General features: G+C 47.4%; 1 protein-coding gene across 2 annotated transcripts in view; it reads left to right on the top strand.

Moving 5' to 3' along the window:
- Positions 1-17578, top strand: part of DOK1 (docking protein 1) — an 85129-nt gene extending 67551 nt beyond the window's left edge. For both annotated transcript variants that reach the window (XM_075345417.1, XM_075345408.1), the window contains 2 exons: positions 11883-12055; positions 14900-17578. In XM_075345417.1, coding sequence (XP_075201532.1) covers positions 11883-12055; positions 14900-16207 — 1481 coding nt within the window. In that variant the 3' untranslated portion in view covers positions 16208-17578. The remainder of the gene's footprint in view (positions 1-11882; positions 12056-14899) is intronic.
- Positions 17579-19059: the final 1481 nt, after the last annotated feature.

Below are 19059 nucleotides of genomic sequence, written 5' to 3'. Positions count from 1 at the left end.
CTGACGGCAGAGATTGATTACAATTATACAGCACACCGCTGGAGGCAGAGATTGATTACAATTATACAGCACACCGCTGGCGGCAGAGATTGATTATAATTATACATCACACCGCTGGTGACAGAGACTGATTACAATTATACAGCACACCGCTGGCAGCAGAGATTGATTACAATTATACAGCACACCGCTGGCGGCAGAGATTGATTACAATTATACATCACACAGCTGGCGGCAGAGATTGATTACAATTATACAGCACACCGCTGGCGGCAGAGATTGATTTCAATTATACAGCACACCGCTGGCAGCAGAGAGTGATTACAATTATACAGCACACCGCTGGAGGCAGAGATTGATTACAATTATACAGCACACCGCTGGTGGCAGAGATTGATTATAATTATACAGCACACCGCTGGCGGCAGAGAGTGATTACAATTATACAGCACACCGCTGGAGGCAGAGATTGATTACAATTATACAGCACACCGCTGGTGACAGAGATTGATTACAATTATACAGCACACCGCTGGCGGCAGAGACTGATTACAATTATACAGCACACCGCTGGTGGCAGAGAGTGATTACAATTATACAGCTCACCGCTGGCTGCAGAGATTGATTACAATTATACAGCACACCGCTGGCAGCAGAGATTGATTACAATTATACAACACACCGCTGGTGGCAGAGATTGATTACAATTATACAGCACACCGCTGGCAGCAGAGATTGATTACAATTATACATCACACCGCTGGCGGCAGAGATTGATTACAATTATACAGCACACCGCTGGCGGCAGAGATTGATTACAATTATACAGCACACTGCTGGCGGCAGAGATTGATTACAATTATACAGCACATCGCTGGTGGCAGAGATTGATTACAATTATACAGCACACTGCTGGCGGCAGAGATTGATTACAATTATACAGCACATCGCTGGTGGCAGAGATTGATTACAATTATACAGCACACTGCTGGCGGCAGAGATTGATTACAATTATACAGCACACCGCTGGCGGCAGAGATTGATTACAATTATACAGCACACCGCTGGTGGCAGAGAGTGATTACAATTATACAGCACACTGCTGGCGGCAGAGACTGATTACAATTATACAGCACACCGCTGGTGGCAGAGATTGATTACAATTATACAGCACACAGCTGGCGGCAGAGATTGATTACAATTATACAGCACACCGCTGGTGGCAAAGATTGATTACAATTATACAGCACACCGCTGGTGACAGAGATTAATTACAATTATACAGCACACCGCTGCCGGCAGAGACTGATTACAATTATACAGCACACCGCTGGTGACAGAGATTGATTACAATTATACAGCACACCGCTGGCGGCAGAGACTGATTACAATTATACAGCACACCGCTGGTGGCAGAGATTGATTACAATTATACAGCACACAGCTGGCGGCAGAGATTGATTACAATTATACAGCACACCGCTGGTGGCAGAGATTGATTACAATTATACAGCACACCGCTGGTGACAGAGATTGATTACAATTATAAAGCACACCGCTGGAGGCAGAGATTGATTACAATTATACAGCACACCGCTGGAGGCAGAGATTGATTACAATTATACATAGCACCGCTGGTGGCAAAGATTGATTACAATTATACAGCACACCGCTGGCGGCAGAGATTGATTACAATTATACATAGCACCGCTGGTGACAGAGATTGATTACAATTATACAGCACACTGCTGGTGACAGAGATTGATTACAATTATACAGCACACCGCCAGCGGCAGAGACTGATTACAATTATACAGCACACTGCTGGTGGCAGAGATTGATTACAATTATACAGCACACCGCTGGCGGCAGAGACTGATTACAATTATACAGCACACCGCTGGTGGCAGAGATTGATTACAATTATACAGCACACCGCTGGCGGCAGAGATTGATTACAATTATACAGCACACCGCTGGTGGCAGAGATTGATTACAATTATACAGCACACCGCTGGCGGCAGAGACTGATTACAATTATACAGCACACTGCTGGTGGCAGAGATTGATTACAATTATACAGCACACCGCTGGTGGCAGAGATTGATTACAATTATACAGCAGACCGCTGGTGACAGAGATTGATTACAATTATACAGCACACCGCTGGCGGCAGAGATTGATTACAATTATACAGCGCATCGGTGGCGGCAGAGATTGATTACAATTATACAGCACATCGCTGGTGGCAGAGATTGATTACAATTATACAGCACACCGCTGGCGGCAGAGATTGATTACAATTATACAGCACACCGCTGGTGGCAGAGAGTGATTACAATTATACAGCACACTGCTGGCGGCAGAGACTGATTACAATTATACAGCACACCGCTGGTGGCAGAGATTGATTACAATTATACAGCACACCGCTGGTGGCAAAGATTGATTACAATTATACAGCACACCGCTGGTGACAGAGATTGATTACAATTATACAGCACACCGCTGCCGGCAGAGACTGATTACAATTATACAGCACACCGCTGGTGACAGAGATTGATTACAATTATACAGCACACCGCTGGCGGCAGAGACTGATTACAATTATACAGCACACCGCTGGTGGCAGAGATTGATTACAATTATACAGCACACCGCTGGTGACAGAGATTGATTACAATTATAAAGCACACCGCTGGAGGCAGAGATTGATTACAATTATACAGCACACCGCTGGAGGCAGAGATTGATTACAATTATACATAGCACCGCTGGTGGCAAAGATTGATTACAATTATACAGCACACCGCTGGTGGCAGAGATTGATTACAATTATACATAGCACCGCTGGTGACAGAGATTGATTACAATTATACAGCACACTGCTGGTGACAGAGATTGATTACAATTATACAGCACACCGCCAGCGGCAGAGACTGATTACAATTATACAGCACACTGCTGGTGGCAGAGATTGATTACAATTATACAGCACACCGCTGGCGGCAGAGACTGATTACAATTATACAGCACACCGCTGGTGGCAGAGATTGATTACAATTATACAGCACACCGCTGGCGGCAGAGATTGATTACAATTATACAGCACACCGCTGGTGGCAGAGATTGATTACAATTATACAGCACACCGCTGGCGGCAGAGACTGATTACAATTATACAGCACACTGCTGGTGGCAGAGATTGATTACAATTATACAGCACACCGCTGGCGGCAGAGACTGATTACAATTATACAGCACACCGCTGGCTGCAGAGATTGATTACAATTATACAGCACACCGCTGGTGGCAGAGATTGATTACAATTATACAGCAGACCGCTGGTGACAGAGATTGATTACAATTATACAGCACACCGCTGGCGGTAGAGATTGATTACAATTATACAGCGCATCGGTGGCGGCAGAGATTGATTACAATTATACAGCACACCGCTGGCGGCAGAGACTGATTACAATTATACAGCACACTGCTGGTGGCAGAGATTGATTACAATTATACAGCACACCGCTGGCGGCAGAGATTCATTACAATTATACAGCACACCGCTGGCGGCAGAGACTGATTACAATTATACAGCACACCGCTGGTGGCAGAGATTGATTACAATTATACAGCACACCGCTGGTGACAGAGATTGATTACAATTATACAGCAAACCGCTGGTGGCAGAGATTGATTACAATTATACAGCACACCGCTGGAGGCAGAGATTGATTACAATTATACAGCACACCGCTGGCGGCAGAGACTGATTACAATTATACAGCACACCGCTGGTGGCAGAGATTGATTACAATTATTTATACAGCACACCGCTGGCGGCAGAGAGTGATTACACTTATACAGCACACCGCTGGCGGCAGACAGTGATTAACCTGCAGCTGCTGCATTTCACTCATTGTATTTCATTCTTCATACAGAAGCAAGAATAATCCAATCTACCTCTGTGTCTGCACGCAGTGTGCGTGTCACAGACGACAGTACTACGTTTTGGCACACGCTGTATAAATTTGCCATTCGTACAGGTGACACCCTGTCATGATGTATTTTACCTTCTCACTGTATTTGCTGTAATACTATGTCTTGGGATGTAAGTAACCATACCTTCCCCCCCATCTCCTGTGTCTCTGGGCCCATAATGCAATTATCTCTTGTCCACACAGCCAGGGGAACTTCTCATTGTTTCGTAAGCAGTGGATAACGCCAACTACACAAACCTGTAGACATCTCGGAGCCAACCTTCTAGAATCTTCTAGTGGGCCCAACCATTGCATAGACCCCTACCCTTGAGGGGCGGGCCCACGAGCTCAGACAATTCACTCCTGTTTCTAAATGCAGTTGGGAGCTGAGTTTTGAAGAGGAAGGGAGCGAGATCTGATTCTGCGGACAGATCTCGCCATCTAGTGGATTGTGTGGGATTTCTGGGACTCTGAAGAGGACTATTTCGTCGTGATCTGGCACTTTGGATTATCGGGAGGTGCCCCCGAATCTGTTTTATTTGGACTTGTAGTGTGCTGTTCCTGTATTCCTGTTAGTAAACCTGTTGCATCATCTTCGGCCTGTTGTCTCTCTTTGCTCTGATGTACACCCCGTCACAAACTGGTGGCAGCAGCGGGATCAGAGCAGAAGAAATGGAGGACAACGGCCAATCAACGTCTGAAACCAGAACCTCAGGATACAGGAACTGGACTGTGGTGAGCCTACAAACAAAGGCCCGTGAATTAGGTGTCGGCTACAAAGGACTCTCTAAGGAGCAACTAATTGAGGCATTGGAAAACGCTTGCCTGCAAGATGGCACCAAGGAACAATTTCCACAGCAAGGGGAGCAAAGACGGGAGCCGGAGGTAAATACCCAAAAAAGTCAATGGGTTGTGTGGTACGAGGAGGAGATGGCCTTGCTGGGAGAGGAGACCACCATAGAATATAAGATGGAGGTCATGCGTGGAGCTAAAGAGAAGGAGCGCAGGATGGAGGAGATGGCACTGCTGGATAAGCAGCTCGCTGTGGAAGCCGCGAGAGGTTCCAGACAGACTGTAACCCCAGCACCCATCATGAGGGAACTTCCCAGGGTGTCCCGCAAAGACTTCAAGCAGTTTAATGAGGCTGCAGGTGACATTGAGGGCTTCTTCCAGGACTTTGAGCATCAGTGTCGATTAATGGAAGTCCCAGAAAGGGAGCGCGTCCGGCATCTGGTTGGGCTCTTAGAGGGTGGAGCTGCTGCAGCCTATAGAGCTATGGACCCTCGGTGGAACTGTGAGTATGCGGATATTAAACAGACTATTCTAGAACATTATGCTGTAACGCCAGACACTTACAGGACTCAGTTCCGTACTTTAGCATGTGATGAGGAAGTGTCCTTCAAGATGTATGCCCACAAACTCAAACATCTGTAGCATCGTTGGCTGGAGGCAGAGGAGGCCTTAACCTTGGAGACCGTCCTCCAGGTCCTCCTAAAAGAGCAGTTTTACTTCAAGTGCCCCGCTGAGATCCGGGAATGGGTGCGTGAAAGGAGACCAGCCACTGTGGAGGAAGCTGCAGCTCTAGCTGATGAGGCTCTCACCATCAAGCCTCAGTGGAAAAAACTACTACCCAGTGAGAAAAAAACCACCAACCCCCCAACGCTGGCGGCCCCTGGTCCTTCTGGCCCCAATGTTCACCATCACCCTAGACCGTCAACTCATGGGGACCTTCGTGTGACTGTGCCTCGCATTACTCAAGCTCCACCTTTGGGAATACGACGTGGAGGAAGAATCCCAGAGCGCAGATGTTATGGGTGTGGGCAGCTTGGGCACATGCAATTCCAATGTCCAGGTGTTCGGAGACAGAACAGCTACAGACTGCCTTTGCCTGTTCATTATCTACAGACACCTTCACCAGGAGAAGAGCTGGATTCTGTGCCTGATGACTTGCCAAGTGACTCAGATATCCTGGCTCCCCTACCCGGAGTCTATGGGGTGCGAGCTCCAGCCACCTGTTCTTCTGATCTTCAGGACAAACATCTACAGGAGGTCGTGCTGGATGGCCAAAAAGTTGTTGGCTTCCGTGACACTGGGGCTTTCCTCACCATAGCCGATCCCCGAGTAATTCAACCACAAGCAATTCAAAAGGGACCAGGAATTGCCATTGAACTGGCAGGAGGTACCCAGAGATATATTCCAAGAGCGAGTGTGACCCTGGATTATGGCTTTGGGGCAAAACAATGTGTGGTCGGTGTGATGAGCGGCCTCCCTGCAGACGTTCTTCTAGGAAATGATGTGGGGAATCTTCATTGCCACTTTGTCGGTGCGGTAACCAGAAGTCAAGCCAAGAGAGCAGCCCATGTGGACGTGTACAACCCATCCATGGAAATGAGGCCACCAGAACTGCCATTACAGCCGGTGAGTGATTCTTCTTGTGGGGATAATATGAATGTTACTTGGGATAAAGTTCAGTTTAGACAAGAAGTAGAGACTGACCCCACCCTTGCTAGTTTTAGAGCCCGAGCTGAAATAGGGCAGCTAGGGGAGAACGGAGAAAGAATTATCAGAGAAAATGGACTTCTGTATCGGGTTGCCAATGCCGACTCCCTAGATAAGCCCTGGACTTATAGCAAACAGCTGATTGTTCCTCAGAAGTACAGAATTCCCCTATTACACCTGGCTCATGACATTCCTACGGCTGGCCATCAAGGCAAAACCCGCACCGAGAGACGATTGACTCAAACTTTTTATTGGCCGGGGATTTCCCAAGCAGTGGCGCATTTCTGCCGAACTTGTGACATATGTTAGCGTAGAGGGCGACCCGGAGATTACCCAAAGGCACCCCTGCAACCGCTCCCTATAATAGAAGAACCCTTTCAAAGAGTAGCTGTTGATATCATTGGACCTCTGGCTAAACCAAGTAAATCTGGAAAGCAGTACATTCTCACTGTTGTGGACTATGCCACCCGATATCCAGAACCCGTGGCCTTGTCAAGTATCTCTGCAGCCAAGGTGGCCGGGGCCTTGGTTATTATTTTTACCAGAGTAGGATTCCCCAGTGAGATCTTGTCGGACCAAGGCTCCCAGTTTATGTCAGAGTTGGTCCAGTGTCTGTGGCGCACCTGTGGAGTACGAGCGATCCGAACGACCCCGTATCATCCCCAAACAAATGGACTTTGTGAACGATTCAACGGCACTCTGAAGAATATGCTGAGGGCCTTCACGGACCGAGATTCAGACTGGGAGAAGTACCTACCCCATCTCTTGTTTGCCTATCGGGAAGTTCCCCAGGAGTCCACTGGGTTCTCCCCCTTTGAACTACTCTATGGAAGAAAGGTCCGAGGACCCTTAACCCTGCTCAAGGAATACTGGGAGGGGCAAGTTGAAGATACAGGAACCCCTGTTGTCCCTTATGTCCTAAAGCTGCGAGAAACCCTGGCCCAACTTGCTAGTTTTGCCCAGAGTCATTTGCGTATGGCTCAAACCAGACAGAAGACATGGTATGACCGTAAAGCACGCTATCGGGAGTTTGTAGAAGGACAACAAGTCTTAATGATTGTTCCCCATCGGCAGAATAAACTGCAGACCACATGGGAGGGTCCCTTCCGGGTTCTCAGAAAACTGAATGATACCAATTACCTTCTTGCTTTAGATGATCAGGGGCTAAGGCAAAAGACTGTCCATGTGAATATGATTAAGGAGTACCATGACCGGAACATTCCAATGATAGCAAGCTGTCGGTTGGCTTCAGAAGATGGTCAAGAGGATGAGGACTCTCTACCTGATCTCGTGGAAGCAGCGAGAGCCCCATCCACTGTGGAACAGGTTCCCCTGGGAGATTACCTGGACTCCTTACAGAAAATCCAGATGCTGGAAGTGCTTCAACAGAGACGGGCTGCTTTCTCATCCCAACCAGGTCGAACCACCGTCACCCAACATCATGTGGACACTCAGGGCATCCGTCCCATACAACTGGCTCCTTACCGGGTACCTGAATCAGTTCGAAACACCATGCAGCACGAACTGGAGGAGATGTTACAGCTTGGGGTAATCCAGGCCTCCCATAGCCCTTGGGCCTCCCCTGTGGTGTTAGTACCCAAGAAGGATGGGAGTACTCGATTTTGTGTGGATTATCGGCGACTAAACGACCATACCGTCAGCGATCCTTACCCAATGCCTCGTATTGACGAACTTCTAGACCGACTGGCTGGGTCCCGATATGTCACTACCTTGAATCTCAGTAAGGGATACTGGCAGATCCCTCTAACGGATGAAGGGAGAGAACGGTCCGCTTTTATAACCCCCTTTGGTCTGTATGAATTTCTAAGCATGCCTTTTGGAATGAAAAATGCCCCGGCCACCTTCCAGAGAATGGTGGATCAGATCCTCCGGGGATGTGGTGACTTTGCTTGTGCCTACTTGGATGATATCACCGTCTTCAGCCACACATGGAAGGAACATCTGAATCAAGTAGCCATTATTTTGGACCTGATTCTTGCAGCCGGCCTAACTATTCGACCCGATAAATGCCAATTGGGGATGGGGGAAGTCCAGTACCTAGGGCATAGAGTGGGAGGAGGGAAGCTCCGTCCTGAGCCTGCCAAAATCCAGGCTATTAGAGACTGGCCTGTACCCCAAACTAAGAAACAAGTTATGGCTTTTCTGGGCACTGCCAGTTATTACCGAAAATTTGTTTCTCATTTCAGTACTGTGGCCAAGCCTCTTACCGACCTGACCAAGAAAACAATGCCCCGGCTGGTGATCTGGACTCCAGCCTGTGATGAGGCTTTTAACCGGCTGAAGGACGCTCTGGTCTGCGATCCTGTCCTGGCTGCTCCAGGCTACAAGCGGAGATTTATTGTGCAAACGGACGCCTCTGCTTATGGACTGGGAGCTGTCCTCAGCCAGGTGAATGCAGCTGGGGACGAACACCCCATTGCCTACCTCAGCAGGAAACTGCTGGACCGAGAAGTGGCCTATGCAACTGTTGAAAAAGAATGTCTGGCTGTAGTGTGGGCCCTTAAGAAACTACGGCCGTATCTGTATGGACGGGAATTCACTGTGGTTAGTGATCACAATCCCCTCACCTGGCTGAACAGAGTCTCTGGGGACAATGGACGATTACTGCGATGGAGCCTGGCTCTGCAGCCCTATAACTTTACCATACAATATAGAAGGGGCAGCCAACACCAAAATGCAGATGGACTGTCCAGGCAAGAGGAGCCTTGAGTCCTGTCAGCCATGCCTGCGTGTACTTAACCAGCGACCTGTAGAGGTCCCTAGTACGTACACAAGTTGGGAGGGGAAGGAATTGTCATGATGTATTTTACCTTCTCACTGTATTTGCTGCAATACTATGTCTTGGGATGTAAGTAACCATACCTTCCCCCCCATCTCCTGTGTCTCTGGGCCCATAATGCAATTATCTCTTGTCCACACAGCCAGGGGAACTTCTCATTGTTTCGTAAGCAGTGGATAACGCCAACTACACAAACCTGTAGACATCTCGGAGCCAACCTTCTAGAATCTTCTAGTGGGCCCAACCATTGCATAGACCCCTACCCTTGAGGGGCGGGCCCACGAGCTCAGACAATTCACTCCTGTTTCTAAATGCAGTTGGGAGCTGAGTTTTGATGAGGAAGGGAGCGAGATCTGATTCTGCGGACAGATCTCGCCGTCCAGTGGATTGTGTGGGATTTCTGGGACTCTGAAGAGGACTATTTCGTCGTGATCTGGCACTTTGGATTATCGGGAGGTGCCCCCGAATCTGTTTTATTTGGACTTGTAGTGTGCTGTTCCTGTATTCCTGTTAGTAAACCTGTTGCATCATCTTCGGCCTGTTGTCTCTCTTTGCTCTGATGTACACCCCGTCACAAACTGGTGGCAGCAGCGGGATCAGAGCAGAAGAAATGGAGGACAACGGCCAATCAACGTCTGAAACCAGAACCTCAGGATACAGGAACTGGACTGTGGTGAGCCTACAAACAAAGGCCCGTGAATTAGGTGTCGGCTACAAAGGACTCTCTATCGGGAGGTGCCCCCGAATCTGTTTTATTTGGACTTGTCGTGTGCTGTTCCTGTATTCCTGTTAGTAAACCTGTTGGATCATCCTCGGCCTGTTGTCTCTCTTTGCTCTGATGTACACCCCGTCACACACCCATAGTGCAGCATGTTGGCGCTGCATTTTTTTGGACATAAGAGTTTCTTGTTCAGTTCCTTCTTGGGAAATCGGAGAAGATTGTGTTTAATACTGCAAAAAAAGAATTAAAAAATCCAGCCTTTAACCTGTGATTGCTGACAAGGCAAGACCTCCACTTTCTGCACCCTTATGTCCTCGCATGCCAGACGAGTTCTGCTGCTTTCTGGGGGAAACTGCGGCTGAAAACAATGAAAAAGTTATTTATAATTTAGAAATTAATGGGATAAGACAAAATGGCAATAAAATAAGGTAAAGTAAAAGAAAATAAATAATCCCACAGTATCTGCTGATAGGAATGTGGAAGCTGCCAGCAGCACCGCCATGACAGCACAATCTTTCTGGGCAGTATTACTACCAGAAGCAGGTAACATTTGGCCTCCTTTGTCTCCAGTACGCTTACTAGTGGGAGGAAGCAGAGGTTACGGTTATCACACCACTCATTTCAGTCACTGCAGGATTATGTTACCTCTGACAGTGACAACATCAGTCCAGTCGCCTTGTTAACGTTTACAATGCCGACCTTCAGTCTGTCTCTCAGTCCTCTAATCCACTGTACTCCGGTGGCTAAGGACGATATTTTGCCACAATTTCTTCAAATTAATATACTGTCTGAGATGAACAGTCAGAATTTGTACTCAGATATGGGTGGAGGAGATGGAGAAAATGCTTCAAACATCTGTATTGATGGCGCGGTCAGCCGGGGTGGTAGGGGCGCTAGCAGACAAGGTGGCGCTGAGTCAGGGAAATCTAGAGGTGGGAATCAGAAGGGAGGAAAGGCCAGCAGCTCAGGACTTTTGCCACACTGAGGCATCTGCCAGGAATAATTATTGTGTGGTGGACAGGACCTGGCAACCAGATGTGGTGGCGAAAAAGTGAAGTCCTAAGGAGAAGAAAGCAGTGAGCAGAGCCCATATTTATCCAAAGAGTGTCCGGGGGCAGATCTGCCTCTGTGCTCAGCTCGGGGACAGGCGATGCCACAACTGCTGGTAATGGAGGAGGTTCAATACTGGCTGAAAGCTCTGCTCATGGTAATGGCTAATCCTACGTGCGCTCTTCTCAGGGTGGGAATTTTTGCTTCATATTTCTGGCTGGCAAATCTTTTGCAGTGTTCAGACTCTGCAGGAGGAAAATAAGCTGCAGATGTCCCGGCTCGTATAGACCAAGGTCTCTGGCTCTCTCACCAGCACATGACACCACATCACCTGCGCATGTGGAATAAGCAAGGTGGCCAGCAATATGAGATCAAGCTGTCCTCCGCCTCACATTCAGCTTTATGGAAGCTAGGCCACAAGTACTACTGGTCATGTCACCTCCGGTTTGTCATACTCCTCATCTGCACTGGCAGATATCCGCATTGGATTGTATGAGGAGACAATAACACGCTCCTCATCATCCTCATGTTTGACGACTCAGTTTTGAACAATTTTACGTTGCAGATGGCATGAGCCGCCTATCAGTGCGATGATGCCCAGAGCGCTCCCCAATCATCGCTACGCTGACATCACGCGGATATCACTGAGGCTGTTAGATAGGCTTCTATTGGAGCTCAGGGTGTTACACGCATCTTTTCAGGGTGGTGGAGGCCTCGCGGAGCTTGTGATCACTGGGCAGAGCTGTGGGGTAGATTTCCTGATCTCCAGCTATTAATGATCCACACTTTATCTTTGTCCTGGACTGATTTTGTCCTCTCGTTACAGTGTCGGAATATATGGTCACAGTTCAGAGGACGGAAGCTGCAGAGCGTTGCTCACTCCGTGGCACATATCTCTTGAGAGTGGAGACAGACTGCTTAATACTAAAGGATCCGAGCACCAAGGATGCGCTGTATTCCTGGCCTTATAAGCTGCTGAGGAGATATGGACGAGACAAGGTAAGGGCTCGGCTGACGGTGGAACATCTACAGACCTGCAGTATTGAGGTGATGGTGTGAAGCCCACTGGTGTCAACACAGCACGGGGCTGACAACCTCTGAAACATAGTATACAGGCTGGTTGTCAGCAGTAATAGATGATGGTGGTGCAGTATATAAAGCATGAAGCAGAACTGTACAGGGGAGTGACCTGGTGCCGCACACAACTCCACAAGCACAACACCACAGTAACAATGGCCGCCACACATCAATACACCAAGTGAATTGATCTAAAAAACTGACCTTCCTTTTGTTCTCAGGCGCTAAACTGAGAGCAAAAAACAGGTGGAGATCCTCTGCAGTCTCCTGCTGGTCCAAGAAAAAAATAAAAAATGGAGGGGACAGCAATGCCAGAACTGTAGAAAAATGAACCACCTTTAAGGTTAGGGACCCACTGAGCGGGTCACTGTGACACTGGGCCTAATACCTTCTGATCAGAATGTTACATTAAGGTCCTACAGTTCTGGTATAAGATGTATGGTCTCATGTCTGATCAAAATGTGATTACAGTCGTGAAGATTATTGGCTCCCCACCTACAGTGACACATGGCGGATGCCTACAGAGAAAAGTACCTCCTGCTTACAGTCCCATACAGTGCAGGAGTCTATAGAAAACATTGCCCCCCACCTACAGTTGCACATGGCGGAAGAGCCTACAGAAAAGTGTGTCCCCTACTTACAGTCCCACATAGTGCAGGAGCCTATAGAAAATACTGCTTCATCTACAGTGACACATGGCAAACGAGCCTACAGAGAAACGTACAGTCCCACACTGTAGGAACCTACAGAGAAAAGTGTCCCCTACTTACAGTCCCACATAATGCAGGAACCTACAGAGAAAAGTGTCCCCTACTTACAATCCCACATAGTGCAAGAGCCTATAAAAAACATTGCCCCCACCCACAGTGTAGGCAGAAGAGCCTACAGAGAAAATTACCTCCTGCTTACAGTCCCACATAGTGCAGGAGCCTATAGAAAATCTTGCCCCCACCTACAGAGACACATTGCAGAGGATCCTTTCAGAGAAAAGTGCCCTCTGCCTAGGGTCACACATAGTGGAGGAGCCTGTAGAAAAAAAGTGCCTCCTACCCAAGGTGACACAATGTGGAGGATCCTATAGGGGCAAGTGCTCCCTACTTACAGTAACACAGTGTGAAGGATCCTATAGGGAAACATGTCTCCACCTAAAAAGGCACAAGGTAGAGGAGCCTATAGAAAAATGTGCCCTCTACGTACAGGGATATATATGGGGAGCCCACAAAATGTTTAAATATTTGGAGAGATGACTTCTGGTATCGGTAAAAGGAGCCAGTGAGAAACTCAGATACTTGCAGCAGAATATTTGTGTTTCATATACTATGACCCACAGATGGCCACGAAAACTGTACGGAGACCATCATTATTACTAATGGCTGTGCCACCGAGTATTAGGGAAAGGAAGGAATAGAAACAAGTAAAGGAAAAAAAGAGAAGAGGGAAAGGAAGAAAAGTGGGTGAGTAGGAATAGAAATAAGTAAAGCTAAAAGAGAAGGAAAGATGGGAGAGAAAGAGCTAGAGAAAAGTAAAGGATGGAAGGGTAAGAAGAGAAACCAAGAAGGGGATGAAAGAGGGAGAGGAAGGAAAGAGGGGAAGTAAGGATGCATTAGTGTATTTGTACTTAATATATTTCTCTGTTTGCTATTCTAGCTTAGTGTATTGACTGTCCTCCCCGCCCCACCTCATCCAATTTCATTACTTATGCCCAGATCACTGTCTTCACTATCTTCCCCTCTTATACAGCAATTGTTCCCCTCCAGTCCCTGGATTAAAAACTCCTCCACCCGTCTAGCCATTTTATTTCCCAAACACAGCGGCTCCCTCCCCATTGAGATGCAGCCTTTTCCTAGCATAGAGCCTGTAGCCAATAGAGAAGTCGGCCTAGTTGTCCAGAAACCCAAAATCCTCCTTCCTCCACAATTCCTGAGCCATTTATTTACCTTCATAACCTCCGGCTTCCTCTCTGGCATGGCACAGGCAGAGTTATAGAGATTGCCACCTCTGAGGTCCTCACTTTAAGCTTAGAGCCTAATCCTCTTTAAGGACCTTCCACCTACCTCTAACTTTGTCATTAGTTCTGATGTGCGCCATGACCATGCAGCAATCAGTCAATCCTATCAGCAATGTGCCGAACTCGAGCGCCTGTAAAACAACACACTATTCGACAGTACCTTTCTTTGTGACAGATTTCCCTATCTGTTCCCCTTATAATGGAGTCACTCACTACCAGCACCTGTCTGGCCTGCCCTGCACTCCTATCTCCCATTACTGGAGCAGACGCTCACTGGCTTTCAGAGGACGTGTCTTACTGCAGCAGCGCTTCCCCTGTACTGACATCCCCCCCATCTGCCAACTTAGCAAACTTGTTTGGGTGTGCCCGATCAGGACTAGATCAGGACGAGCCTCCCTGGCACGCTTCCCTGTTCCCCACCTTCTCTTATCAGCTAGCTGCCTCCCTGTCCTGCAGCTCCATGCTACCATCCCCCTCATCCTCTCCATATTGTCTATGCTTCTCAGTGTTTGTTGGATGTATTTGGACATTCAATTAATATATCTCATGATTGAAAATTGATCCATATCTACTTATTTCTGAAGACGTTTTCTTCATTATAACAATAATTTTCCCCACGACTGTAGGTTATATCAGCGATGTCAGTAACAGGTGGTGAGGCTGTGACCACCTCTCACACATAAGGTAGAGATGGGTTTGCAAGGGGCTACTAGAGACACTTCTCCACAATAAACATAATTTTCTATGTTGTCTTTTAGGTCATGTTTTCTTTTGAAGCCGGCAGAAGATGTCAGTCTGGTCCTGGAAATTTTACATTTGAGACGTCACAAGGTCATGAGATTTTCCAGAAAGTGGAAGGTTCCATCCGGGCTCAGCAAGGTTCAGAAAACCGTCTCAGCTGTCCCACTCTGGACACTGAGACAGATAACACCTCACTGGGATCTGACTCTGGTGGATCTGACATCCAGGCTAGAAAAGATGTGGAGGAGAAGTCACTTAAAGGCAGAGCACTTCCCAATCTCCCCGTGGCTAAACCTACTCAGCCCCAGCACTTGCTTGACCCCACTTTGGGTGTGACTCTTGGGAAGACCAACACTCCCCCACGTTCTCCAGTCACTCAGTCTCTAAGCGGTCATTATGGAGACCCTGAGCACATGATGGTTTATTCAGAACCTAAAGATTTAGTCAAGGGCATAAATCCTCACATTGACCCCCTATATTCAGATCCTGTGGATAGCGTGGCTGGTAAAGATGTGAGATTACACAAAGAGAAAAATGCTGCCTCTCCTCTCTACTCAGACCTCTATGAACATGTTGGATATGAAGTTGTAGGAGGAGGTGTCAGTGCAAATCTTATGGGTCCTCCAAAACTACTGAGAGGATGTGAGGAGCATATCTACGATGAGCCCGAGGGCATAGCACAACCGAGCAGTCCTCTTCAATTATACTCAGAAGTACAAACTGAGGCTGCAGCCTGGAAAAAGCAAGCCAGTTGTGATAAGGTGGGATATGAGTACCCATACAATCCCATCTCTGATGACTACTCCGTGCCAAACTTTACAGGTAAACGCAATCCACCACGTAACAAACCTGGTCCAAAACCAATTCCTGCTCCAAAACCTCAGGGAAAACTTTTAGCAAAACCTCCTGGGAAAGAAGACGACTCTGAAAAGGTCTCTACGTCAGCCCATGTAATCCAGCCCAACAGCAATAACAACAATGGAAACTCAGAACCTATGTATAGTCAAGTGCTAAAACCAGGGACTGTAGAGACCAAGGACACTAAACCAAAATCTACACCTCGTCTGCCGCCAAAACCACAATCCACACCACCAGTGATGGTCAAGGCGCACATTCTACCATCACAGTCTACATCAAATAAGCCTGAACTTGGGGCACCATCAAGTAAATCTCATCCTGCTAAATGTCAAAGTTCTGTGACCCATCAGGATGTGGACAATGTGACGAGCAACTCAGCATCAGTGCCCAAAGTGATGCCACTGCTGCCAGGTTCAGAGAAGGAAGTGTCTGTTGATCTGATCTATGAGGAATTGGGGGTTTTGTGATAAGATATGCTTACTCCTGTGCTCTACAAACATACGGATATAAATTAGTTTGTGGCCTTTTCTCCGATGATCAGGAACAGACTCCACTCACTGTTACTTGAGGTGGCAGCCACAACTAGGCTGGGTGTTGTTATAAAGCTGTTGCTATGGAAACAGTGGTCTAAGATGTCTGTCCTGTGGATGAAGACACTGATCATTGAAGTTCATAGGTTCAGCCTCTGAGCTGATCCACATCCACTGGTAGCTTCTTCTGCATCCCACTTAGCAGAGCTCCTCTTTCTTTTGGGAACTGTTGCCTTGTGTGATTATGAACTTGTTTCTACAGATGTTCCCGTAACTAAACAGCCTTTTGTAATGACTACTCTTTGATTGTAATTACTGTTTTTGGACCTTGGATTGTGATGACTGTTCTTGGACCCATGGATTGTAAGGACTGTTCTCGGACCTTGGATTTTAATGACTGTTGTCGGACCTTTGATTTTAATGACTGTTGTCGGACCTTGGATTTTAATAGTTTCTCATGGACCTTGGATTGTAATGGCTGTTCTTGGACCTTGGATTATAATCATTGTTCTCAGACCTTGGATTGTAATCACTGTTCTCAGACCTTGGATTGTAATCACTGTTCTCAGACCTTGGGTTGTAATCATTGTTCCCAGACCTTGGATTGTAACGATTGCTCTTGGACCTTGGATTTTAATGACTGTTCTTGGACCTTGAATTGTAATCACTGTTCTCAGACCTTGGGTTGTAATCATTGGTCTCGGACCTTGGATTGTAATGACTGGTTTTGAACCTTGAATTTTACGACTGTTCTCGAACCTTGGATTTTACTGACTGCTCTTGAACCTTGGATTTTACTGACTGTTCTTGAACCTTGGGTTGTAATGATTGCTCTCAGACTTTGGATTGTAATGACCGTTCTCGGACCTTGGATTGTAATGTCTGTTTTCGGACTTTGGATTGTAATAACTTCTCAGAATTTGGATTGTAAGGACTGTACACGGACCTTGTATTGCAATGACTTTACTCGGACCTTGAATTCCAATGACTGGACTCAGACCTTTGATTGTAATGACTGTTCTCGGACCTTGGATTGTAATGACTGTTCTCAGACCTGGGATTTTAAGCACCATTTTCTGACCTTGGATTGTATGGACTGTTGTTGGACCTTGGATTGTAACGACTGTTGTCTGACTGTAACATATACTGCACCTATAAACAGATGGCTTCTCCAAAGAGTTGTGCTCCATCCATTTCTTAAAGATATTGTACTTTTGTATAGTTAATAGGACCAGGAGCCTCCATTGACAGTTTTCTGGATGATGTGTACATTTTTATAATACAGTGAATAAATTGTTTTTGTACCGACTTGTGGGAATAGCACAGGACTCGCGTGTGCATCTCCGTTACTGAGTGATGTTTTCCCCAGGATACTCTGATACCTGATATAAGGCAGTAATGAGCCCTGCATGGTAAGGAGAGACTACTCATTGTCTCCTGTTATAAATAGTGTCCCTGAGGTCCAGTGCTGGGCGCTATTGTGTGTCCTAAGTCTCCATACTAGAGTTGATCGAACTCGCCAAAATCCAGGAACGGCAGATCACTGCCGGATTGAGAAAAAAAGTCTGCATCAACTCCGGATTCCGGTGCCCATATAAGTCTATGGGGACCAGAATCCGGAGATTAAAAACATTTGTGGAGGGGACAGGGGGGTAGGATCGCACACGGTGTACTCACCCGAGGCTGTGTCATGGCAGCAAACTCTTTCCGGGTCACGCTTTTCCCTTCCGGAGCCGACGATTCAATATTCATTGTTTTACCCGCCCACTGGCTCGTGTAATTGGTTGCAGCCAAACACGCCCCCACCCTGAGTGTCAGCTGACTGCAACCAATCCCAGGCGACAGGACGGTCGATGGGCGGGGAAAGCAGTGCAAGTGTCTGCGGATCAGTTTGGTGTACGTGCATGTGTTTCAGAAACACAAGCACGCTCCTGTCAGAAGTGTGCGGCTGTGCCGTGATGGGCTGTCGGACTCATACAAGTCTGGCATTATATCAGCTGATACAGCCTGCCACTCTCTGAATATGAGCGTGCATGCACACAGAAATATATGCACGCTCCTGTCAGAAGTGTGCGCGAATGTGCCGGTGATGCGGCTACTTAAATAATTTAAAAAAAAAATGACGTGCGGTTCCCCCCTAATTTTCATCCCCAGCCAAGAAAAAGCTGGCTGGGGGCTGGTATTCTCAGTCTGCACCTGCCCGGTATTGCCGCATCTATTAGATGCTTTAGGCCGGTTTCACACATCCGGCTTTTCTTCAGTTTGTCGGATCCGGCGCGCTCCCGTACAGTGTATACAGTACAATGGCTGGGATGCAACTTCCTAATCACATGCTCCAGTCACATGACAGCACGTGACCGTAGCTTCTCGCGCGGCCATTGTACTGTATACACTGTACGGGAGCGCGCCGGATCCAACAAAGTGAAGAAAAGCCGGATGTGTGAAACCAGCCTTACCGGCTCTTCCCGGTAGCCTGGAGCGCTGCCAATCGAGGTAATAAGGGGTTAATAGCAGCACACAGCTGCCACTAAGCTATAGGTTAGTAATGGCATAGGCATCTATGAGATACCTGCATCACACTAACCTGTAAATGAAAGTAAATAAACAAAGACACAGAGAAAAATCCTTTATTTGGAATAAAGTACAAAACACACACCCTCCTTCACCTCTATATTAACCCCCAACACCCTGCAGGTACGGCGTAATCCACTCGAAGTCCCACGCCGTTTCAGCTCTGCTACATAGCCAGCGGCCATAGAGCACGACCGTTGACTGTGCAGACAATGACA

This window comes from Anomaloglossus baeobatrachus, chromosome 1 (genome assembly GCF_048569485.1).
Source record: "Anomaloglossus baeobatrachus isolate aAnoBae1 chromosome 1, aAnoBae1.hap1, whole genome shotgun sequence".
Classification (NCBI taxonomy): Eukaryota; Metazoa; Chordata; class Amphibia; order Anura; family Aromobatidae; genus Anomaloglossus; species Anomaloglossus baeobatrachus.
Note: the sequence above shows the minus strand (reverse complement) of the source record. Positions and strands in the feature narration are given on the sequence as shown.